Source organism: Cucumis melo, chromosome 3 (assembly GCF_025177605.1).
Source record: "Cucumis melo cultivar AY chromosome 3, USDA_Cmelo_AY_1.0, whole genome shotgun sequence".
In the NCBI taxonomy this organism is placed as follows: domain Eukaryota; kingdom Viridiplantae; phylum Streptophyta; class Magnoliopsida; order Cucurbitales; family Cucurbitaceae; genus Cucumis; species Cucumis melo.
Window position 1 is genome coordinate 28668402 of NC_066859.1, and position 25598 is coordinate 28693999.

At 30.4% G+C, this 25598-nt stretch overlaps 4 protein-coding genes across 6 annotated transcripts; 1 reads left to right on the top strand and 3 right to left on the bottom strand.

Moving 5' to 3' along the window:
* Positions 1-173: 173 nt before the first annotated feature.
* LOC103488051 (protein PSK SIMULATOR 2) lies at positions 174-4406 on the bottom strand. 3 transcript variants are annotated; one of them, XM_008446594.3, is made up of 13 exons: positions 4043-4406; positions 3519-3749; positions 2753-3063; positions 2588-2680; positions 2425-2512; positions 2203-2296; positions 1996-2093; positions 1810-1885; positions 1548-1648; positions 1345-1461; positions 1184-1260; positions 847-891; positions 174-754 (listed from the first exon to the last, which is right to left on the bottom strand). In XM_008446594.3, exons 2-13 carry the CDS (start codon positions 3720-3722, stop codon positions 334-336), a joined length of 1725 nt encoding a protein of 574 aa, XP_008444816.2. In that variant the 5' UTR covers positions 3723-3749; positions 4043-4406; the 3' UTR covers positions 174-333. The 3 variants fall into 3 exon arrangements, with proteins under 3 accessions (XP_008444816.2, XP_050938305.1, XP_050938304.1); XM_051082348.1 differs by having other exon boundaries at positions 174-750; positions 2588-3063; XM_051082347.1 differs by having other exon boundaries at positions 2588-3063.
* A 9781-nt stretch (positions 4407-14187) lies between these two features.
* LOC103488050 (tubulin beta chain) lies at positions 14188-17979 on the top strand. Its single transcript, XM_008446592.3, has 3 exons — positions 14188-14698; positions 16285-16554; positions 17017-17979. The coding sequence occupies exons 1-3, from the start codon at positions 14299-14301 to the stop codon at positions 17697-17699; spliced, it is 1353 nt and encodes a 450-aa protein (XP_008444814.1). The 5' UTR covers positions 14188-14298; the 3' UTR covers positions 17700-17979.
* Positions 17980-20504: 2525 nt separating this feature from the next.
* Positions 20505-22299, bottom strand: LOC103488049 (uncharacterized). Its single transcript, XM_008446591.3, has 4 exons — positions 21702-22299; positions 21497-21556; positions 21293-21367; positions 20505-21204 (listed from the first exon to the last, which is right to left on the bottom strand). Exons 1-4 carry the CDS (start codon positions 22074-22076, stop codon positions 20815-20817), a joined length of 900 nt encoding a protein of 299 aa, XP_008444813.1. The 5' UTR covers positions 22077-22299; the 3' UTR covers positions 20505-20814.
* A 1088-nt stretch (positions 22300-23387) lies between these two features.
* Positions 23388-24945, bottom strand: LOC103488048 (uncharacterized). Its single transcript, XM_008446590.3, has 3 exons — positions 24395-24945; positions 24166-24225; positions 23388-24047 (listed from the first exon to the last, which is right to left on the bottom strand). The coding sequence occupies exons 1-3, from the start codon at positions 24737-24739 to the stop codon at positions 23616-23618; spliced, it is 837 nt and encodes a 278-aa protein (XP_008444812.1). The 5' UTR covers positions 24740-24945; the 3' UTR covers positions 23388-23615.
* Positions 24946-25598: the final 653 nt, after the last annotated feature.

Genomic DNA, 25598 nt, shown 5'->3' on the forward strand with positions numbered 1-25598 from the left:
TGCTCTCTTTCTATACGTACAGAATAATATTTTGATTCGTTTTAAAAAGAATTATCAATTTCATGCAAATTTATCGCATAAATGCGAACGTATAACATGTAACTAGGAACAATGACCATTATTCTGGAGCGGTGTGATTGATATACAAAACAAGGGGGGATTTGGAACAAAACTCACCCAAAAAAGTATCTACGTAAAGGAAGACACGGTCAAAAACTTTTTAAAAAAATCCCTGTACTTATTTTCATTGTGGGTATAAACGTGTGAGGTACTCAAAATTGTTTTTATCGACATTAAACCAATTCCAAGCTTCATCCTTCTTGAACTCAAAATCTAGACTCTACCAATAGTCCTCAAGGTTGAAACCGAAACCGCTTTACTTAACGTCCAAATTCCTTTATTCTCATTTTTGTAAGATTCCATACCTTTTTTGTTACCCAGCACCCTTTTTCTGATCGGAGATTGGCTGGCCGGTGGTATGTTGTCTGTCGGAAATCCATCCTTGGTGGTCCTGATAATTTGGCTCTTGAATTGGATACGACGAGAACTATTTGCCATGTCCTTGGGAGTTGGTGATCGGCAACGGAGAGATGAGGAGCGCCGTTGTTGGTGTTTGGCTTGATGGATGAGATGGTGAAGCAATATGACCAATTCAAGGATTTGTTTCTCTGTTTTTACTTTGTCTGCATGGTAGAGCGTTTGGAGGCGGTTTGGATTGTTGCTTTGTGTAGCTCTGCCTTTGCTGAGTTCCTTACTACACAAAAAACAATGGACAAATCATTTTAATTCGTTGCTTCATGTTGGAACTTTGTTTTATTTCTATGAAAGAAGAATCATGAAACGAACCTTTGGGTTGCCCATTCTCCAATTCTGCCACAAGATTGATGCGCTCTGTCATTGATCGTGGTGAAATTAGGAACGTGCAATGGAAAGCAAAGAAATGGATTGGGAGAAAGAAGACGACTTTTTTGTAATAATGCCATTTTCAAATTTGATGGTGTTTGTTTTTATAGTTGACGGTGATTGAGATTTTAGAATTTTAAAACAACTCCAGAGCAAACTTGGACACTTTTCGGGAAAGGACTCATAAAACGCATGGAAATTTGGAAAAATAATTGGTGAAGAGTACTTATTTATCGTTATAAAAAGTTATTTTAAGTGGATAAGGGAAAAGTTCTCCTACTTGCTCGTGTTTGCAGCAATCGGAACAAGCCATTCAAGGATCTTATCCATTTCAGCTTTGACGTCATAATAAGTTGGCTGCAGAAAAACCATTTTTGTTCATGACTAAGTAATGAGTGAGTAGGATTACAAGGCTGCATCAAGATTGAAACAAGGTAATACCTCCTCTCTTGCATCCACAGCCCGCAATCGTGAACGCAGAGCTATTTTAATGCTTGTAGGCAATGCCCGGTATAGTGCATCCCTCATGTTTGAAGGAATGGAGGTTGGACGTAACGCCTATAAAAAAATTGCACTTTTAAGCAACAAGCATCAAATTTGGGAGTTGGTTTTAGAAAATTGAAAGGAGGGGGGAAAAGCTTTACAATGAGATTTATCTGGCTAATTATGTTTGCATAATGCAAGGCAAGACCAACGGCGCCCAGTTTCTGGCCATTACTTCTGTCCTTGATAAGCAATGTTTTATCTGCAATGGTAGGTTTGTAAAGAAAAAAGTTCAAGATAAGTGGTTAAATGCTGCTGCAAGCCTATAGAACTGAGAACAGAAATGCTACGACATATTGGGGCATATGGATTTGTATTTCATTGCATATACCCCAATGTGTATGACTCGTCAATTGTAGGCACCTGTGTTGTCAACTCCGAATTCTTTGACTATTGTTTGGTTTATCCATGTTACAACAATAACGAGCTTTTCCACAATCTGTGGACAAAAAAGTACATTTCAAATTGTTTAGGTAGTTAACAGTCTCCTCTAATTGAAGTTTGTTCTTTGTATCATAGCAAAATATGGAGTTATTCAGAAGTAAATACCTCATCCAGATTTCTGGACCAGAGGCACTTGCTTTGGAAACTCCTTACAAGTCTTCTTTGTACGTTCAGTTCTCCTTGGAAGATTGAGAGAGTTTCCCCTATATTTAGATTAAAACGATAACATTGAACAACACTTGGATGGTCTTCTTGTGTAACAAACTTAATACCAACTTTTTTAAAGGCTAGACAATTATATACGCCACCAACCTATTCCTGCTTGGTTCAACAACTCCACTTCCTCAACTCTCCGTCTATAATCTTGCTCAAGTCTTTCCAATGCTTGTAATTCGTGGTATAATTCCTACAAGAGTCAAAAAGTGAGTCAGAAGCTGCAGTCAGTTGTTAGTGGAATTTTGGAAATGCTCTATCAAGCAATTATCAGCACAAGTACGACTATCTTGAAGGAACAGAGGGGAAAACTGAACTTACAGAAGTATTCTGAGCTAAGACGGTTAGTTCCTGCACGGCTGCTCTGGCCTCTCGAGCTTGTTTTTGACTTGAATCATTCGAATCTAGTCTGGAATAACATAATTATTCAACAATGTTTTCGGATCAACTGACAACTGAAGAAAAAGTTGACGATATCGACTACCTTGAAAAGTACTGATCCAGATTATGCCACCGTGAATCCTTGCACTGATTTCCAAATCGTATTACTTCTCGTAAGATGACCCCAAATTCCTGCCTGCAAGAATAAAAATTTAGGACTACAAGGTTGGTTTTTGATAGGCTGGACAACATTGCACGACTACAACACCTTTTGTCAGCAGCTGCAATGCTAAGCAATTCCTCTAAACTTGGTGAGATCAATTGTTTTATCCCTTCTGATTGTAATAGTTCCTTTTTAAGGAGCTGCATATTTTCTTCTGAGAGAGATTTTGACAAATTTGCTACTTTGCTTATTGTGTTTGCTACTTCAAAAGCCAATATAGAAATCTCCCTACCACTAGGCGTCATGGCTGTAAAAAACCCATTGTTGATATGCAAATTTGAAACACTGATCCCAATCGTTTTCCATAAATCAACTGCCCTCCCGCGAGCCCCTGCTTGTGCGTTCATTGGTGCAACCTATATAATAAGACAGACCGATATAGACAGGTATTGAAGTTTACTTAAAGTATATCAATGTCTATTGGGCACATAAACCTAGGAGACTAAACTGCCAATCAATATCCTGAATTTTGTTGTAACTTATGAAATGTATTGTTTCAATGTTCTTAACTTCTATACTTGCAGACATTCTGTATTAACTTATACAGGATTCAAATATATTCATCATATCTAGTTGTTTGTAAATTTCACCGCGTTGATCACCAGGAAATCCAAAGGATCTCTCTCCTCCATAGTCCACAACCAAACTTTTTGACGGGTCAACTCTTGACAGCATTAACGTAAAATTCAATTCAGAAATTGCACCTTCTTTCTCTCTTATTTTCATCATTATTGACTAACGAATTTGATCTCCATATTCACAAATTGGTTCTAATCACATCTAATTGGTAATGCAAATGGAATAAACCTACCTTATTGCTTCCAGCCTTAGACGGAGGTGAGGGCAATAGTATCACACCAGAACCAGACTTCTCCGGCATTTCATTCGGATCACTTGCCTCAAAATTCAAATGCGAATTCCCTTTCCGATCCTCAGATGCTTGAGTTACCTTCTCAGATACAAAATCATCCTTAACTATTCCATTAGAACAAACCCCTCCCATTGTGTTCCCCATCTCAAACTCCTACTATCTCCAAAGCCCCTATACAAATATCATCATTGATTTAATTTCCACTTCATTAACGCCACAAGCAACAAATTAATTAAACAACAAATAACACACAAAACACAGTCGTGTAATTTCAACGCCTAAATTTCTCAATAATCGAACTAAGATTCGCAAAGTATCAATCGATACACAGAGTGATCAATTCATTTTTCTCAACAATCCAATCAAACAACAATAGACAGCAAGTAACGCCAGTAATCAGCCGGAAGACTCAACAACAAGCACAAGAAAATGCTTCTAGACAAAGAAAAACAAGAAGCATATACCGTATTTGGAAGAGAAAATCGCAATCGGAGCCGATAAGAGTGAGAGGCAATTTCGAGAAGAAGTTGAGAAAACGTTCTTGTAAAAGAAACTTCAGATAAACCAGTACTGCTGATGCTGGTGGTGATTACGGTCAAGAGAAAGTTCATTCAAAGTGATAATGATAAGTTAGAATGGAAATGAAACGTTTCGCATTTACAGATTTGAGTGTTGAAGAAGAAGAAGAAGAGAGGAGGGATGAAGAACGGAGGCGGGTGACTCGGCTCCCTCCGTCGCCGTGGATTGTAAAAAAAGAGAGTAGTTATTTGGACAACCGCCAATTATATAGTCCAATTCTCATTTCATAATTATTTTTTTAAAATTTTAAAATAAGGTCATGGTCAAGAATAGAAAAATATTGAATTGAATTTTGTTGCTTTTTTTGCTTAGTGTAAATAGTTTTTTTTTCATTCTAATTTTTACCATTTTCCACTAAAATACTAGTTGATTTTTTAAAGAAATTAAATTGTTATCACGAACATATTAACAAATAGCGAAATATTAAAACTATTTTCAAAGTATAACAGAATTCATCTAATTTTTTTTTGTTTCTTTTATAAAAATTTTGCTATCTTTTGTAAAAGTTGCTGCAGATACGCGATGTAAAGTTATTTACGTTTAAATTAATTAAATATCTTTTAACAACTTACTTTATTTTAAATTTCTTCTCGCCAACCATTATTGTTTATTATAATTATATAACTTATTTTTAAAATCACACTTGAAAATACAACCACATCATTTTGTTAAGAAAAAAACAACTTAAATTATTTATATTTTTACCATTTTTGTCACGTCAATTTCATTTTGATATTCTAATTATTATCATTTTAATAGGTAAACTTTTGCAAGTTGATACCTCTAAACTTTGGTGAGATTTGATTTAGTTATACACATGGTCGTCGGCAATAACAATGATTTGATTTTGGTTTAAGACTTATATTATGTTTGAAGAATTATATATATGCAACTTATAATAATATCAATAATATTAATTATTAGAAATAATTAGTAATTAATTAGGATAATGTTGAGCTCCTTTTGATAAGAAGAGAGAGAGAGAGAGAGAGAGAGAATGACGTGCTCAAATGTAGCTTCCCTTGGAAATACCCTATACATGGGTTTAAATTTTTATTATATAGTTTCTAAAATAATAAGTCAACAAAAATGCACAAAACATTATGATCATTGATCTTATTATAAGCTTTTGTTGAATATAAAATATTGCAAATTTGTGTTTACTTTTTTATTTCCTTTTTTGGTTTAGTTATGAGAAAATTATACACGATTTATGAAGTCAATGTATATCGATTACATAAAGTGGTACTATTTTTAAATTGTATTTTTAATCTTTATAATTTGTTGATTTTTTATTATTTTAATTAAGTTTCTACGCATATTTAATTATCATCCAAAGTTTACTGAACATCATTATCATTAGTATTTCATTACTAATCAGAAGAAAAAATCCTATTTGATAAATTAGCCATGTGATATTTTATTTTAATAATATTGAAAAGGCGGTTATATAAGTTGTGGGAAAAGATACATTAAAAGATAACAAATTTTAACTTAACTCAACTGATATTTATATATCTTAAGGGTTAAGAGTATATATAATCGAAATCTTCCACACTATTTATATTTTAAAATAAAAAATTCTAAAAACGACTTTATCTTATTTGAAACGAGTTGGAAATATATCCCATTATGCTAACTAAAATGTCAAAATATCATGAAGTTTTAAACGGGTAATCGTTAGAGAATTTGAAATGAGACATTTTACTATTCTAATCAAATCAACTAAATATTTAATTTAATACTTTTAGACACAATTTTCTTGCAATTAATATTGATTTTAAATGACAACAAAAACGATATAGGAATAATTTTTAAATATGACAAAAATGATTTTAACCATTTTAGGATTACTATACAAGTTGTATAATTATAATAATGTTACATTTTTATTAATATTTTCAAAAGAAATATATTGTGGAAGACCACTTGACATGTTGCCAACATGGCACCATGTGAGATCCATGTTACATTTTTTTTTAATTATAAATTTAGTTATTGCTCATATATATTTAATCCATATATTTTTAACGAGGGTAATTATAATGGATAAGAATTGTATGAACAATGATCAAGTATACAGCAACAGTTTGAAAAAATTGTAAATATAGCAAAATCTATTAGTGATATACTCCAATAGTTTATCAAATCAATATTTACAACATGGTCTATCGTAAACTTACATCATTGACAAACTTTGATAAATTTTGCTATATTTGCATTTTTTTTAAATGTTGCTATATACTTAGTTATATACAATCTTTAAACAAAATCAGATGAATGGTCCAAAACTATATTTTTATATATAATAAGCCATCGTTTGTTTTACATTAATTTTTATGAGATTTCACACATATATCAATTATCCTTGTTTGTTTAACATACTTTTGGATTTTGAAATTTAGGATATTATTATTCAGGTAAGATTAAAACTCACATGACATGAATTTTTTAATACCCTCCAAACAGATGAAATTTTTACACCTACAAAATGAATGAAGCTTGATCAATTAATATCAATTAATCATCATTATTAATAATTTTAATTAATTCTTAAATATAAATATATTATCTACTAGATTGAATAACTGTAAATTTTATTATATTTATAAATATTTTACGAATCCCAATAAATAATTCAAAATCCACGAAAAAAACTTCCATAAATAAATATCTAAATATATTTTTATGCTAAAATTTCTTTAAAAAAAAAATCCAACCCTTTAAATTTTCCCTAGAATAAGTTGCAAGTGTCGATTACTTACTAAGATAAGAATTATGATATGCGTGCAACATGCTCAAACAAATTTCACCATTTGACTTTATTTTCATTGTCCAAATATATATATATATATATATAATATATGTTTAATGGTTAAGACTTTTGTTCTCGTAATTATTTAATTAATATTGCGTTCGTATTATAACGTTCGAAGGCATTATCACCGTTACCGAACATAATAAAGTCTACCCATTGCATCGAACGGAGCAGATTTAATCCACGTGACCTTGACACGTGTGATTGTTATTTATGTATATAATTAATTTGTTCGGTCTCCTCTCCTTCCTTAGGAAAGCGTATATCCTGCCTCGATTCGTATTTAAAGGTTGACTTTTTTATGGTTTGACTTTTAATTAAGGTTTTCAAATGAATTTTTGTTCAATTTAAATCCGATATTAATCATTGTGATGTAAGCATAATATTAATTTTTTATCACAACGTTTTCTTCTATATTTTTACCTTTCTCTATTGGTGGATGGGCATGATCATTGGTCGATCCCAAACCAACCATAATCAGTTTAGTAAAACGTCAAACTGATATCGACATCGATGAGTAAAGATCGGTTGGTCTATTTAACACTTAAAAATAATTTTTGAAAATTCTCGATTTGAAGCTTTTCGATCTGACCCCTCTCGTTTTCCGATCAACCGACTTCGATTTGGTCAGTCGACTTTGTTTTTCGATCTCACTCTCGGATTAATTTTATGTTGTGAGAATTGAGACAAAGATGTTCCTGGAAACTATTTTTTTTAGAAAAAATCAATTAAAAAAATATATAAAGTATGGATTTTCAATCTGTTAAAATACAAAGATTAAAATTGGATAGCTAGGGCAAAACATGCAGTACGTTAATTCGGCTAGTAATCAGGATAATATGCAGTTTAAATCTCTGTCAAGTTAATAAACTAACGTGGTATTTAAACCTATACACTGATGAAGCATGTCATTTAATTGAAAAAGTATATCATCTTTATTTATTTAATTACGTATATTTTTATTTTGCTTTTATAGTTTTTAAAAGTAATTCAACTTCGACATTTTATTGGCAGTTCTAGCAGTTTTATAAAGTCGACAAGTCAACATTTTCATTTGACACCAATATTTTCAACGTTAAACGTAAGAGTAATAACAAAAAAATAATAATAAAGATTGATGTTTTGTGGGCATATATCATGTCAACTCTCTTGATACAATCTAATCTTACTTTTATAGCTCGAATTATTTATAAAAAAATTATATGTCGCGGTTTAATAATTGACTGAAAATGAAATTAAATAACGATGGTATAATTCTAATATTATTTAAAGATAAATATGTTATGTGTTAAATAACACAACAACCAAATTGGTAGTATGCACTATTTAATGCTTGACCCAATAACAAGCAATAAATACATAAATGGTTAGTTGTTTAACGGTCACTTATTTATGCCGAGTTATATTAAATTTCAACAAAGATATATATATTTCAATTACGATTGAGTTTGACTCTTTTTCACAATTATTTTATATTTTATATATTTAACAATAGAGTAAAACTTTATTAATATGTTTATGAAATCCCTCAATTGGGTTATCAGTTAGGAAGACTAATTATGAAGGTTAACCAAGAGGAAAAAAAGTGAGTTAATTTCGTGAGTTTGGAAGATTTTGAATCAATAGAAAAAGAAAACCGTGATAGAAACCGTTCTAAGTAAGCAAAACAACGAAAAAGAAGAAGACAATTAACATAAATATTAACAAATAAGAGAATAATTAAGCATATGATTAATGTTAACAACAAGTTTACTACAAAATTTGCAAGCATATTCGAATAAATTGTACTTTTTTTTTACATATTATCATTTGCTGGAACTATAGTGTTAAAATTTCGTTGATATTGACAAATGTGTTTCCACATTAGATATTTCCCTTATATAAAATGTAAATACAGTAATAATACACAAATTGACTTGTTATTCACAAAATATATTACCAATCTAAATTTATTTTTTGTTCTTTGGGAAAATGGACACCTTCATAAAATGCATCCATACCTTCGATCAACATTGACATTATTTTAGACCGTTGGATTTGGGAGTAAGATTTAAGGGAAAAACTTTGGGCTGTTGGGCTTTAGCTATGAGTATTTTTAGGCCATTAGAATTGGGTGTTTTTATATGGGGTTTTAATTAGCAAGCCCTAAAATAGTATACCATATTATCAGATTGAAATATATTAAAAGGGCTTATATTTTATACAAATATAGGAATCAAATGATCCATCCGTCTCTTCGTCCATTCTTTATTTCATTTTCCATTGTTTTTCATATATTTCACGTAATTTGACAATTTATGATATAGACTTATTACATTTCATCAAATTTATATTGATTTTCGTGTAATGAAAGTTAATTTGTAAAATCTTATCATGATTGAAACTGTTTTTTATTTAAATAGATCATTGTATACCATTGTATATTTAACATAATATTAGATAACAGTGTATGTGTGTATATCTTACATTTTATTTTAATTTTGTAATAAATTTTACCTTATGTGAAAGTACAAATTTATATCAATACATTTAGAAATTTTACCTTATGTGAAAGTACAAACTTGTATCAATACAATTAGAAAAAGATATTGCTCATTATATTTTATATATAGTGTATATGATGTATTATGTGTTTGATGCTTAATGATATATTATATACTGCAACATATATGAAATATAATGTGTTTGTTGTTTAATTATATATTATGTGTGTGATACTTAATGTTTAATGATACATGATATATACCGTAAGCTATATGATGTTTTTTTGTTGTATGTTTGTAGGATGCACCATTGATCCTAAGGAGTAATAAATAGTCAATAGTAAAAAAACTTTAAAAATAAATTCATTATATATTGTATACTATATTACATAATTTGATAAAGAAAATTAAAAACACGAAACAATTAGTTGAAGGAGATGACCATCATAATATTCAACAGTTTTGGCATGCCTGACAAGAAGTAGTATATATGTAACAAATCACATGAGATATATGTATTATTCGGTAGTATATATGTAATAATAAAAAAAATACTGATTCGTTATATAATAAAAAAAAATTACAGAACATGAGAAAAAATATGTGTATGTATTATTGAATATATGCAGTAATATATATGTAACAAATTACAAAACATAAATGTATTATTCAATAACATATGTGTAAAAAATCAAAATAGGATGAACATTACCATAATATGCTACAAAACGAAAAAAGAAATAACAAACTTTTTAAGAAAAAAAATATATGCTATGAAACGGAAGAATAAATAATATACGGAACGAAAAAAAAGAGATTAAATGTATCAAAGAAGCAAATCGGAAGGGAAGAAGAAAGAACTAAGTTTTTTTGTAATATAAATCGGAGAAGAATGCTGGCGCTAAAATTGGTGATCGTGAGAAAATAACTTTTAGTTTGGTTATGAAATTGAAAATATTTTTGTTAGGATAATTAAAAACATTATTACCATACAAGATAAAAATTTATATCATATTTAACCAATTTAAAGGTAATAAATATTAATAAATACAAATATATATGTTAGGATAAATATTAATAAATACAAATATATATGTATTAATAATTAAAAAAATTACCATTGATATATAATAAATATGGTTGCTGATAATTAAGGAAAATATTATTCAAGATTTTCAAAATTCATTATTTTTAAAAAATGACATGAAAGTTAAAATTGTCCTAAAATACCATGATTTCTTCCTTAAGATACTGATTGAAAATTTAGGACATTTTGTGAAATATCATGGAAAAATTAGGTGATTTCTCTGAATCTTTCTTTTTATATTCAATATGTTTTGATTCGGTCGGTTTATCTTGTTTGAAAGGCCAACCATCAACTGAACCAAAACTTTTGGTTTAATTGAACTAGATGGATAAAAGTTATTATTAAGATAACCAGACCAAACCAGTTGGTTTAGTTTGGTTTAACTGAAACTATACTTTTTCGGTTAGTTTTTGTTCATTTTTTTTACTCTTTCTTCTTCTAGCCATTCGAGTTTGATAGTTACTGCTTTTATCTTTGTAATGGATATTATTTTATTTGACAGAGTGTGGCTTTTATATATATATATATATATATATATATATTTTTTGTTCTAGTTTTATTTTAGTATGTTGGGGATGATACATATTTTTTACCCTATGTTAATTTGTTTTAACAATGGCGGGATACTTTCAATAGATCGTGTAATTTCTAACCCATCGTATGCTCAAGTAATAAGTATATCATATTTTTTCAACATTTTTATGATAATTTTACGTAGATGACATCAATTTATTATACGTTAAAAAATCCATGAAATACAAAAGAAAAAACCAAAAAAATATTTTAAAAGATAACTTCAATTTCAAGGACTTTTTGTTTTATTTAATTATTTATTTTCATGTTTATATTTCAGTTTTATGTTAAACAAAAAAATAATAATCATAAACAAAAAATTAGAAAAAGAAGGGATGACTCCAAAAAAGTGGTTGCAAGTGAAGTGTTGTGTGGCCGGGCCAACTAGGATGGGCGAGTTTATCATTTTGATGTGCGAATAGCTTCCTGATTCCGAGCTAAACTACCGTCCATGGTCTATACAAATATGGGGTTTTTTATACGTATTATGTTTATATATACTTTTAATTATAGTAAATAAAGTAAAACTATTTACCAACTATAACAGAATCACTCAATTTTCTATAATTTATTAGTTATAGTTCGTAAATAATCTTGCTTTTTTTTTTTTTTATCCTGGCAATTCATCTTTTTTTTAATATAAAATATAGGTTTTTAATATACAAAATAAAAAATTGAGAAGCTTCTTTGAAGAGAAAAAAAAGGAAAAAACATATCTAACGAATGGAAGCAACATGCTAAGATCCACCAATTAATATGTGTGATGGGATGCACTTATATTGATTTTCTTTTGCACTTATAAACGATTTTTAAACATTTAAAAGTCAATATAAACCTACGCTAATCTTCACAATTTAAAAATGTACTAAAATCTCAATTATGTAGACATACATCTAAATTTTGCTATAATATGAGATGTGATGAATTTAATTTTTTTATTACTCGAAGTTAAACTATAGTTTAGTTGATGAAATTTTATTGCTTTTAAAAATTTAGTATTTTGTACCATTATAGTTTTTTTTTTTTTTTAGTTTGGTAATAGTAAAAGAAGAATTATAAAAGATGTATACAACGAATTTTTGTAATTTAGTAATTCTTTTTTTTTTTTTTGTAAGCACATATTTTGTAATTATTAAAAGATACTCCTAAAATAATCTTTAATATACGTCTAGATTTCATGATAGATTTTAAAAATTATATACTTCTGATCTAAATTTATTGCAACTATTTGTTATTAAATTACTTTCTTTCTTTTCAAAATTATTATTTATTTTTCCTTTTCTTGACAAGCAAAAAAATATTCACATTCTAATCTAAATTAAAATCGATCAAATTTTCAATTCGAATAAACTTTTAATTGGTCGTTTGGTATATTTTAAATTTTAATCGTCCCTATATATATTTGCATTTTTTTATTTTAGAAAAGGATATATTTGCATTTTCGTAGCACAAGAAATAAAGAGAACTGGAAAAACTACGATTCTTTTCCTAAGTAATTTAAAATGTGTCCATACTTTTACCAATTATTATTTTGTAAATAGTAAGTTGCACAGTCTCGCTGTCACACACCTCTCCCTGGCCCCAGTCAGATCCAATCATGTTGCTTCGACTGTCTTCATTTAATCATTTTATTTCTTTGTTTCTTCTATCCTTAAATAAACATGTTTTTATTTTTATTTTTTTAAAATTTGATTAATTTCTAAATCTTTTATTTTTCACCAACTTTAATTATAAATTAAAAAAATTGCAGTTCAATGATATTTAATTAAGTTCAATGATATCCCATCTTTCATTTCATGATTATACGTTTGATCTTTCACTCCCATATTATATATATATATAAAAAAAAAAGTGATGGTTCAAATAAATCAAAACAAGTGGATTTTATACAATTTTGATTGATTGTTGCAAATTAATGTCTTAAATGTTAATTAATGTTCCAATCATCACTCACAGTATTAAAAGTAAAACCCAATAAATAAAAGATGAGATTATTCCTTTGATTAAATAAATTTCTGTTGTTTTTTAATTGTTTGATTATATCGTTTTCCTCTTTCTTGCTTCAATTTATTGCCAAGTTCCAGTAGTTCCCATGTTCGGAATTTTTAAATATTTCAAAAATCTTTGATATTATAATTTGGATGAGGACAGTTTAATGAGTTTTAGAAATTAAAGTTATTTAGCTCAAGTTGGTTATTAGGTTTACACATCAAGTCTATATAGAAAAAACTTTAATAATCAAATCAATGTTTGGCTTTTACACCCAATATGGTTGCATTTAATTTTAAACATTAACAAACGTAATCACCAATTGTTTAAAGAAAATGGTAAATCTTTTGTAGATTATGTAGTTAGGAAATTTTTGGTTTGATTGTGTTGATCAATTTAAAAATTTCCAAATATTATGTTTAATCGTTAAATCAAATAAAAATGTGACTATTCTAATCATAAGGTAAATATTTATATATATCAAAAGATATAATTATCAAAACAAACGTCTTTCAATGGTTAAAGATTAGGACATCCTTACCTTGTATAATGTCAATGAAAAAGTTGATAACATAATGATGCCATTAGATATTTTTTAACTTATTAAAATTAGTAATTATATTTATATGCTTTGTAAGATATTGAAATGTATTGTTTTTGGAGTTGTTTTCAAATAATAAATAGAAAAACCAACATATATATCTATATGTGCTATATAAATAGTTGTCTATAGCGGTACTGATATTTTTCAATATTTATAATAATTCTTTTATGAATTATTTTTAAGAAGTAAATAATAGGATATTTTTCAAAATATTTTATCTTGGTTTTCTTATATGAATTTTTTCTATTTTTGAAAAAATCTATATATTTTTTTTTTACGGAAAAATGATTAAAATTACAAAAACAAAGTTGGTTTTCCCTCCCAAAAATATTGGGGAAAGATGGAAATCATGACCGTAAAATAAAGATCAGACGGTGAGTGAAAGAAGCAATGGGTCCACGTCCATTGAAAGTATCCCGCCATTTGTTATTACCATATTAGCCCTCAAATTTCGGAGTTTCTCTGTCTTATAATCCCCACTCTCGTCCTTCATCTTCTTCGCGTCGATCCATTTTCATCGATACACAGAACAAGGACAGCAACAAGAGCCTTTCTCTTTTCTTTCCATTTCCTTACAACAAGACACCATGAGAGAAATTCTTCACGTTCAAGGTGGCCAATGCGGCAACCAAATCGGATCCAAGTTCTGGGAAGTCATTTGCGATGAGCACGGTATCGACGCCACCGGTAAGTACAACGGCGATCCTTCTTCTGATCTTCAATTGGAGAGGATCAATGTCTATTACAATGAGGCTTCTGGCGGTAGATACGTTCCCAGGGCTGTTCTCATGGATCTTGAACCTGGTACCATGGATAGTATCAGATCCGGTCCCTACGGTCAGATCTTTCGCCCTGATAATTTCGTTTTTGGTCAGTCCGGCGCCGGAAATAATTGGGCGAAAGGTCATTATACCGAAGGAGCTGAGTTGATTGATTCCGTTCTTGATGTTGTTCGTAAGGAGGCTGAGAATTGTGATTGCTTGCAAGGTATTATCACGTTCTACCTGCTCTCTATTCTTCGATTTTATATGCATTCTAACTATTATGCTTTATTTTTTACATCACGATTGTACTGCTTTATCAATTGATTTAATTCGTCTATTTCGATTGAAACTATTCTTACATTAAGCTTATACTGCTTTTGTGAATTGCAAGAATCTGTTCGTTTTCAATGAAATTTTCATGAATCCTATTTTAGGTGTCGAAAATAATGCTTCAAATTTCCTCAGCATCTCTCATTGCATTGTTCTCTGGTTAATCCAACGCATCTTAAACTTTTCACATATCTTATAAAAATTGCTTCGGAGTTAAGATTGTGGTTACGGTTAAAGATTAAGAAATGAAGTATCATCGGAATTGTATGAACACCAAAATATCTCCACTGATTTAAGTCATGACAGAGGATAAGTTCGAGAAATCTCATTGTTAACTATTATTAGTAAATATGAGTGGAAAGTGATGGTTGGTTTAAGCTTTCTTAGATCCATAACCGTTACCCACTAAATTTGCTCTTGGCAAGATCACAGCCCATTACGTGTTATTTAAAACTCTGACAAGTTTATTTGCTCTACCTTGAAATCCACTATGATCCGCTTTTCTTCTTTCATACAATTGAAAATTCAAGTTTAGTGAATTATGTATAGTGTTCGTCAGCAGAATCCTGATCCTGATCTCCTAACTGCTAAATCTTCTCGCCATTTCCTGCCTCTGCACTGTAATTGGTGAGACAGAGTGTCAATTTTTGTCCATACCCGAATATAAATAAATTAATTAGTTAATATCTATCTATCTACCTCTATATATATAATATTGAGAGAGAGTGATCCTTTGCTACGTTTGGTATTACGATTTACAACTGGCTTTTTAACATTAATACCCATAATTGCTTTTGTTAATAATCAAACTTTTATTGAATTGTTGTTCTTTACGGTTTTCGTTTTTACCTTTTCTACTGAATTTTGAGATATCTTATTTGTGGAGGGGACAATGCTGTGTGGTGAGTGGATCCCACATTTGTCTCATGCATTCAATCCATCGGATATATTTTATTCCACATATTTCAACTTAAAATAAAAGGAATCCAACTTTTATGGCCAAAAGATCTTATTTATTATTTTTATACTTTTCTCACCTGCATGATTGAGATTGTACAACTAGATTATTGTCGTATTCCCTAGCTACCGTACCGACACTACCTTTTCTTACCAAAATGACTAGAGGAGTTCACAAATAGTGGCAACTCAAAAGTAAATTCTAATGAGAGTTAAACTTGCAGTAAAATTTGAAGATGAATTTTGTAGATCAAGATCTACTGTAATACTGTATAAATTACACTCATGATTTCGTAATCTTGATGAACGTATGCCAATTTTGGGAATATCCAATGATTTAATTGTTAACCCATTATGTCTTGCCTTTTGTTTTACAAGTGTTCCGTGAATGATTGATTAAGCACAGTATTTTCTTTTCCATTTCTCTCTGTTTTAAAATATTCTATTGACTATTTTAGGACAGCAAACTTTTTCCAAACTTTTTAAGTTGGTCAACTTTGTTGTCTCTTATTTGTGGGGCAGGTTTTCAGGTTTGTCACTCCCTTGGAGGAGGCACTGGTTCTGGGATGGGAACCCTGTTGATATCAAAGATTAGAGAGGAATATCCAGATAGGATGATGCTCACATTCTCGGTTTTCCCTTCTCCCAAGGTCTCAGACACGGTTGTGGAACCATATAATGCCACTCTTTCAGTTCACCAATTGGTTGAGAATGCAGATGAATGCATGGTCCTTGATAATGAAGCTCTTTATGACATTTGCTTCAGGACCTTAAAGCTCAGCACTCCTAGCTGTAAACCCTTCTCTCTCTCTCTCATTATATTTTGCTAATTTATCTTGGGGTCGAATCGTGTTTCTTAAGTTAAATATTTCTTTTAAAATAACCACTTTCGAAGAATCACTGTTTTCTCTTTAACATACTCTGGTTTTAGTTCATATTTGAATGATTTTAAAATAGTTAAAACTACTTTATCATGCTTAATTCACTCTAAACTACACTTTTATTTAATGCAATGTATAGTTTTGCGCTTAAAATCACATTTTCACTTTTAAAGTTGATTTCGAATGAGTGAAATTATTTTTCTAGTGAATTTGAAAATGCCAAAAGCAGTTTTTAACTCTTTAGAATTACTCTCTTTCATGAAAATCTGAAAAAGTACTTTTAGAGTCAAAAGAGTTCAAATAACTTTGCACTTGTAAGGATTTTATTGGGAAGCACAACATTTGACTCGCTATCTATTGTTGGCATGTACAGTTGGTGACTTGAACCATTTGATCTCTGCAACCATGAGCGGAGTAACATGTTGCTTAAGATTCCCAGGTCAACTGAACTCAGACTTGAGAAAATTGGCAGTGAATCTAATTCCATTCCCTCGTCTTCACTTCTTCATGGTTGGATTCGCTCCTCTAACCTCCCGCGGTTCCCAGCAGTACATCTCCCTCACTGTCCCAGAACTAACCCAACAAATGTGGGACGCAAAGAATATGATGTGTGCTGCCGACCCACGCCACGGCCGTTATCTAACCGCCTCGGCCATGTTCAGAGGAAGAATGAGCACGAAAGAAGTAGACGAACAGATGATCAATGTACAAAACAAAAACTCATCCTACTTCGTTGAATGGATCCCAAACAACGTGAAATCAAGCGTTTGTGACATACCTCCAAAGGGGCTGAAGATGGCATCAACATTCGTGGGAAACTCGACCTCGATTCAAGAGATGTTTAGAAGAGTGAGTGAGCAGTTCACGGCGATGTTTAGGCGCAAAGCTTTTCTGCATTGGTACACAGGGGAAGGAATGGATGAAATGGAGTTTACGGAAGCAGAGAGTAATATGAATGATTTGGTGGCTGAGTATCAACAATATCAAGATGCTACGGTTGATGATGATGCTGATTTTGATGATCGTGATCACGATGACGAATATGTCGACCAGTAAAAAATGGTTTTTACTATTATCTCTGCCTCTTTTTACTGCTTTCGTGAAATATTATTCTTCTTGGGTTTGATAATGCCTGCGTGATTTGATTGTTATTTCATCTTCCATTTTGGTTTCCCAGTTGAATTCCTTGTGTTTATTTCATTGGATTTCTTGCTTGTTTTTTTTCTTTTTCTTTTTAATTTCTTCCATCTTATTTGTTGGGTATTATTAGTAGTTGTGTTTGTTCTTTCTATTTAATAAGATAATGTCAATGTGCAGTCTATATTTTTATTGCAAATTTGAATGGGTAGTGCTGAAATGTTTGATCTTATTCATTTGTAACCTGCTAAATTCTTCTCGCCTTTTCTTTTTAAAAAATATTTAAATTTCCGTGCATGATAAGAGTATAATGCACAAAGATATAATATTTTAAATTACACTAAAACTTTTACCCATTTTGAGTAACTTTATTTTTATTACATATTTAAATTCTAAAATTTAAGAATAACTTCAACTGAAACTTGCATATAGTCGGAAGTAAGAGGTGTATTACAATACCTTTGTAAAAAAAGAAGATCAAGTCAAATTTTAATCTGGATTTATGTCAAAAAGAAAACAAGTTGTAGTTTTTTAAAAAAGAAAAAGGAAAACAAAGAAATAATAATAATTCGTAATTATTTGGGAAAACTAAAAGAAGATATACCATTCATATCCACGTCTAATTTTTTTTTTGAAAATTATATGTATCATTTGTTTATATATATAAAATGTATTTATGAAATACAGTCGAATTTCAAAAAAATAGTTTAATGTTAAATTAAATAAGAGATATGATTATCATCGCTTTTATATCTATTCTATTTAAATACAGGTGTCAATATTACTAGTCGACCACATTCACTCAAAGGGTTTCAACCTCTTTTGAGTAGCTCAGACTTGATCATACTTCTCATCTTGGTATGAGAGGTTCTCTAGACCCTTTCTAATCGTTTATTTCCCTACGGTAGGTCATGGGACCTAGCTCTTGGGACCCTCTACAACAGAGTTTATAAAGTTATTTAACGCTCACTCGTCCCTAAGACTGAATTCATAACAATTAACATAAGAATATGAAAAGCTTTTTTTTTTTTTCCCTTTCGGAAAATTGTTGTCTTGATAAAATAAAATACAGTTAAATTTGTACCCTTCTAAAAACGATAATAATAAAAGTTCACTTTCCACTTTATACTTGGTGGCCGGAAATTTTCAAGACAAGAGAGTTTCCATTTCAATCAAATATGCTGAATTTTAGGGCAGTAAATATGGTATGATAAGGTATATTAGTTTTTTCCTTTTCTATTAACTATATGGATATGGCAATAATCTAATTAATTATATAGTAAATATATTTTAAATATCTAACTTTTAACTTATAATTAGACTCCCAATAAAGTGGAAGATTTTCTTCAATCTTTTTTAAACTTTTAATTACATTTTAGTTATAAAAAAGAATTATAGTTTATTTTATTATATATATATATAATTCCATTTATTCTAAAAAAATAAAATTTAGGGAGGAATTTCTTATGAATACCTTCATCATATAAATAAATAATAAAAGAAGTTTGATTTGCAATTTAATGAACGGACGATAATATTGTCAGAAGATATTCAATAATACAAATACTTTCACTCACAAGTCAAAGATTCTCAAGGCAATAAAATTATGTTTTTCTTAAGGAAATTATGGTAATTTTGTTTGGGAGTCCGCCAAACATGGCAATAATTTTCTTATTATTTACAAATATTTAATATCATATGAACCTTTTATATGTAAAATTAAAAAAATTCAAAATATCCCTTTGATATTTTTAAAGTCGATCAATAAATACAATCATGAGAATTTTGGGACTACACTTAAAACTTTTATAATAAAAAAAAAAATCAGAATGAATGTATGATAAGTAATAAAAAGAACAAAATGCAATTGATATGTCGCTGGTTTTTGCACTTACAGTTGATGTTCATGTGTAAGTATTTTGTTGCTTGACATCTAATTTATTTCTTTCTATCCTGATTAGGTCCACTCTACTCTTAATGAGTAGTATTTTTGTGTGGCCGTTCATTATTAAAAAAATGATAAGTGATAATTAAATTAAAATAAAAGAAATTTTGATAGAATAAAATATAAACTATTTACAAAATTTTTAATAATTTTTTTTAAGTTTAAAATTTTGTTCTAAATAATTTTGGTGCATTTTTAAAAAGTTGAATAGACCTTTACTGGCATTAACAATATTAATAATAATAAGTCATTTAGAAAAACAAGTGAACAAAATTTTTCGAAAAAAACAGTTTTTAGAACGATGGCAATCTTCCGATTAAAGTCCTAATTATAAATTAAACTAAAAATCAATATGTCATGCAACCAAAAAAATATCAATTACTTTTTTAATTGATTTAACAAATTCAACAATCATCAATTAGATGCTAATCACTAATCATATTCAATAAAGAAAACTCTCCTGAGTAGATCAAAATTATTGTCATCCCTAAATAATCCCATCATATAGTAAGACAAATGAAAAAGCGATCAACCATAAATAATCCTAATTTAATGAGTAAAAATGGTTCAATTAATGTTTTGCAGCACTACCAATTCAATTGCTAACATTACTATAATTAGTCGAAACCAAAAAATCAAGGATAAAAGTATTTCATCTTTTTATTTATTATTGTTCTTTCCATGCAACAAAAGCATTTTATTTACTGATATAGGAAATTCCATACATTGCTGCCATAATTCTCAAACAACAAAATAACCAAAAAATAAAAAAAAGAAAGTTTAACTTTTATTATTTATACTTTTATTAATAAATATATGGAAAGAGGAAAAAAAACACAATATATATATATATATATATATATATATATATAAATTAAGAGAAATACTTGGGGGGCAGGGGCAGCTCTTACTCTTACTCTGAGATTCTGTACCTTTACAATTTGAGTAATCTAATTATAAAAAAAAAAATTAAAATTAAAAACTACCCCAATTCAAGAATCAAAAGAGGGCTCTCATAAAATTGATGAATGATGAATTGAATACTAAGATTGATTAAAAAAAGAAAAAGAAAAAAGAAAAATAGTGGAATTAAGATTGCAATTTGGGAGCTCCATTGTTGTTGTTGTTCTTGTTTTTCCAGATCTGAATCCTGTTTTGTCTTGCTCTAGCAGCCAAATATTTTGTGTAACTCTTATGAAAAATATCTTCCAAAGAGAGGTTCAAATCAGGAATCCCCATCGGGCCCAATGAAGGATCATATAAAGGAATTCCCCCAATTGGAATTTGGTAATTTCGATTACTGTTGCCCTGTTCTGCCGTCGGAACCGTCTGATTCTTCATCGATGGTTCACATTCATCGTGATTATTCTCCACATTTGAGTACGAGGATTTCACAGTTAACTTAGCTACTTCCATGGCGACCGAACTTGAGGTCCCAATTTCTGGATTTACTGATACATTACCGAACCCATCCAGAATCTGTTCGAGAAAGGAGATATACATTTTCAACAGAGCCCACAAAAAAAAAAGGGAAAACAATTCAAATAGGATTAAAATAGGAACAAACCTCTTGCTTTTTGGCTTTCAACTCCGAATTTATAGTTTTCAGATTGATAAAATGTCGCTTCATAGCTTCAATGTCCTGTTGTTATGTTTAAGTGAAAAATAAAATTTAACAAAATAAACAGTAGAAGAAGAAAATAATGCTTATGAGGGCATCAAAAGTAAACAAAAAAAATTGCTACTAAAAGACAAAGGAAGAAGAACTCACCCCTTCCAGAGCTTGTTTCTGGTGGGTTAATTTATCAATGGTTTCCAAATACTGAGATTTCTGATTTCAAGATCCAAAAAACTCAGAATCAAAACCCGAGAACACAAAAATCCCTAAAATTAGGGTTTAAAAGAAGTTCAAGAAACTTAAATTTGGGGGGAAATTAAAGAAGAAAAACGAAGAGGCATTATAAGTAATGAGAAACCTTATCGACAGGGGCTTTCTTCTTGGAGACCTTAGCGATAGTAATATTCTCATCAGATTCACTCCTTGACAGAGGCAAGGAGTTGAGTGAAAGCGGAGTAGTTGGACTAGACTCCTTTTCTCTCTCGGACGACGGTGGACAAGGCTGCGGTGGAAGCGGCGGTTGAGTGATGAGGGAGGGGGTGTCCGGCGGGGAATCGACGGCGGATCTCTTGCGTCGGATAGGCCAGGAAGGGGATAAGCCAAGAGAGAAGTTGGATTTTTGAATGAGAAGAGGTAATTGTTGGAGGATTTGAGCGACGAAGAGTTCTTCAGGGGAGAAGTCGTCGGAATCGAAGGAGATGGAGCATTGATGAGTGGAAGAAGTGGAAGCCATGAAGAATCGATCTATTTGGTTTGATCGAAAGAATTAGTGTGTGAAAGTTCAGATGAAGAGAAATTCCATGGAAGAGAAGGGATTTAGGGATTAATAGAAAAACGGAGGAAGGAGAAGGAGGAGAAGAAGAAGAAGAGAATGGTGTGTTACTTGGGGACTGGGTTTCACGAAACAAAATAGGAAAGGATTTTGGAGAAGGGGATGTGGCTTTGTGACACGTGTCGAATAGATGGAGATTCGAGATGGTGCTCTAGGGTTTAAGCCTTTTATTCCTCCCCTGTTTTCTTTTCTTCTCCACGTCGTCCCCTCCTACCTATTTTTGGTATTTTCTTTTTTTAAAAAAAAAAAAATTCTTTTATTGTCTGTAAAGAGAAAAAAAGGAAATAATTATAAATCGAACAAATAGATATATATATTCTGTGAATATATATATCTATACACTTACAAAATACATTAAAATTTTATATTTATAAATAAATATTTATTGTAGCTATTTGAAACAGTATTTTTAATATTTGGAGAGTACAAAATAGTATTTGTATTCGAGGCATTCATTTTTTATTTTATAAAATTAAGCATACTTCCTCCTCATTTTTTATAATGTTTTGCATCTGTTTTGTATAGTGATTGAATTTTTAGCAAAATTTTGAAAACAAAAAGTAAAGTTTTAAGAGTCGGTTTTGTAGCTTTTAAATTTTGGTTTGATTGTTCAAAAAACTAGTAAAAATATATAACAAAAAAAAATTTGGAGGTATAAATATTGTGAGGCTCAATTGTTAAAACAAAAAACCGAATGTTTTTCATACAAACCCTAATTTGTTATCTCAATTTTAAAGTTATGCTGGAAGAACAATTTTGAAATCTTACTGAAATTTAATCTTCCTACCTTGAATAAGGTTTATTATTTCTTAGTGAAGGTAGTTAAATTATATTAAATTCTTAAACAATAAAATATTTTAAAAAAATATCTTTTAGATGATAGCGATCTTTAAAAATAAAAAATTTGACAAACTATTTTAACAATAAAATACAAAATTCATTACCATTATTTTCCAAAATTAAACTTATTTATAGATTAAAAAAATTAAATAAAAAACAAAATTGCTCAATTTTGGAGCTCCAATTCAATGTTAGTATTACTATAATTAGTCGAACCCATAAAATCAGGAATAACTGTATTATTTTATTTATTTATTTATTTATTATTAGTATTGTTCTTCTTTTGCAACCAATACTAATATAAGAAATAACATATATTGCTGTCACCATTCTCCACAACAAAATAACTCTCCATCCAAATAACTCAAAAAAGAAAGAAAAAAAGAACTTTTATCATTTATACATTAATAAAAAAAAAACTAACAAAAGAAAAAATATATCCAGATAAATACTGTGGGGTTCTATCTACCTTCACAATTCAACCCAATTAATAAAGGGGAAAAAAACTACCCCAAGATTCAAAACAGTTCTCCCATAAAATTGATTGATTGAATCCTTAGGTTTAATAAAAAGAAGGAAAAATTTGTGGAATTAGGATTGTTAATTTGCAGGTCCATTGCTGTTGTTGTTCTTCTTGTTCTTCCAGATTCGAATCCTGTTCTGTCTTGCTTTGGCAGCCATATATTTTGTGTAATTCATTTGAACATTTTGTTCGATAGTTAGGTTCAAATCAGGAATCCCCATTGGGTCCAGTAAAGGAATTTCCCCAGTTGGGATTTGGTGATTCTGATTATGGTTACTCTGTTCTGCCACCGGAGCCGTCTGATTCTTCATCGACGGTTGACATTCATGGAGATTATTCTCCACATTTGAGTGTGAGGATTTCGTACCCGAACTTGAGGTCCCAATTTCGGGAATTTCTGATTGGTTAGTGGAACCACCAAGAATCATGGGGACCTCTTGCTTCTTGGCCTTCAACTCCGAATTGATAGTTTTCAGATGAACAAAATGTTGCTTCATAGCTTCAACGTCCTGTTGTGTTTAAGTGAAAGAATCAAATTTAATAAAGTAAACGAAAGCAGGGAAGAAGATAATGGCAGCAAACGTAAACAAAAATTTGCTAAAAGACAAAAGAGGAAGAAGAACTGACCTTTACCAGAGCTTGATTCTGGTGGGTCAATTTATCAATGGTTTCCAAATATTGAAATTTCTGATTCCAATATCCCAAATGAAATCAACGAAAAATAAAGCAGAATCAGGACCAAAGAACACAAAAACGCCAAAATTAGGTTTCAAAAAGAAATTCAAGAAGCTCGACGAAACCAAAAATTGGGGGAAAATAAAAAAGAAGAATAAAGACATTATTAGTAGTTAAAAACCTTATCGAGTGGGGCTTTCCTCTTGGAAACCTTGACGTTGGCAATATTCTCATCAGACTCGCTCCTTAACAAGTTGAATGAAAGTGGAGTAGTAGGGCTAGACTCCTTTGCTCTCTCGGATGACGATGGAGGAGGCGGCGGTTGAGCGACGACCGAGGAACAGTCCGGCGGGGAAACGACAGCGGATCTCTTGCGTCGGACAGGCCAGGAAGGAGGTAATCCAAGAGAGAATTCGGATTTTTGAATGAGAAGAGTTAATTCTTCGAGGATGTCAGCGACAAAGTGTTCTTTAGGGGTGAACTCGTCGGAATTGAAGGAGATGGAGCATTTATGAGTGGAAGCCATTGAGATATCAATCTGTTGATTTTGATGGAAAGAATCGATGCGAAAGTTCAGAGAAGGAGAAAATCCATGGAAGCTGGAAAAGAATGAGGATTCATAACAACTGAGGAAGATGAAGAGCGGGGAGTTGCTTGGGGACTGGGTTTCACAAAACCAAATAGGAAAAGATTTTGGAAAAGGGATGTGGCTGTTGACACGTGTCCGTTAGATGGATATTCAGGATGCTTCTCTAGGGTTTTAGCCTTTTTATTCGTTCCTTGTTTTCAGCTCGAGGTTATTTTTGGTATTTATGTTTTTCCCTTTTTATTTTAATATTATTTAGAAAGAAATAAAAAAAAAAAAGTGTTCCGAGAAGAAAGGGTTGGACTTCCTTCCTCCCTAGTCCAGATCGGGTAGTACTTCGGCTTCTCCGGATGTACATCTTTCTCCATTCCTTCTAATCACTCACATTTATCAAATAAATAAAATATTTCACTAAATGAGTAAGAAATATTTAACGTATGTCAAAATTTGATCGGACAATTTAGTAAGATATACTATCTGATCCTCCCATGCCTATCGGACATTTAACTTTGAAAACAAATCTTAATTCTAAACGTCTAACTTGTTTGAATACTAAGAGATAATTTTAAAAAATCCAAATTTAATAATGTAGATTCTATTTATATATATATCTACTTATTTCTCCCAAAAATGTACTCTGGACTTCCTAAAATTCCCATGTTCAGTTGGACTGGCCCGTAAAATATTTGACAACCACACCACGATGTTCTTTTTCAGCCCAGCAAAATATGCCCCAATACACTTGGGCTGACATGGTACAGCTGGCCAAAGTTTTTATGGGCCTAAAGCAAAGTTACCT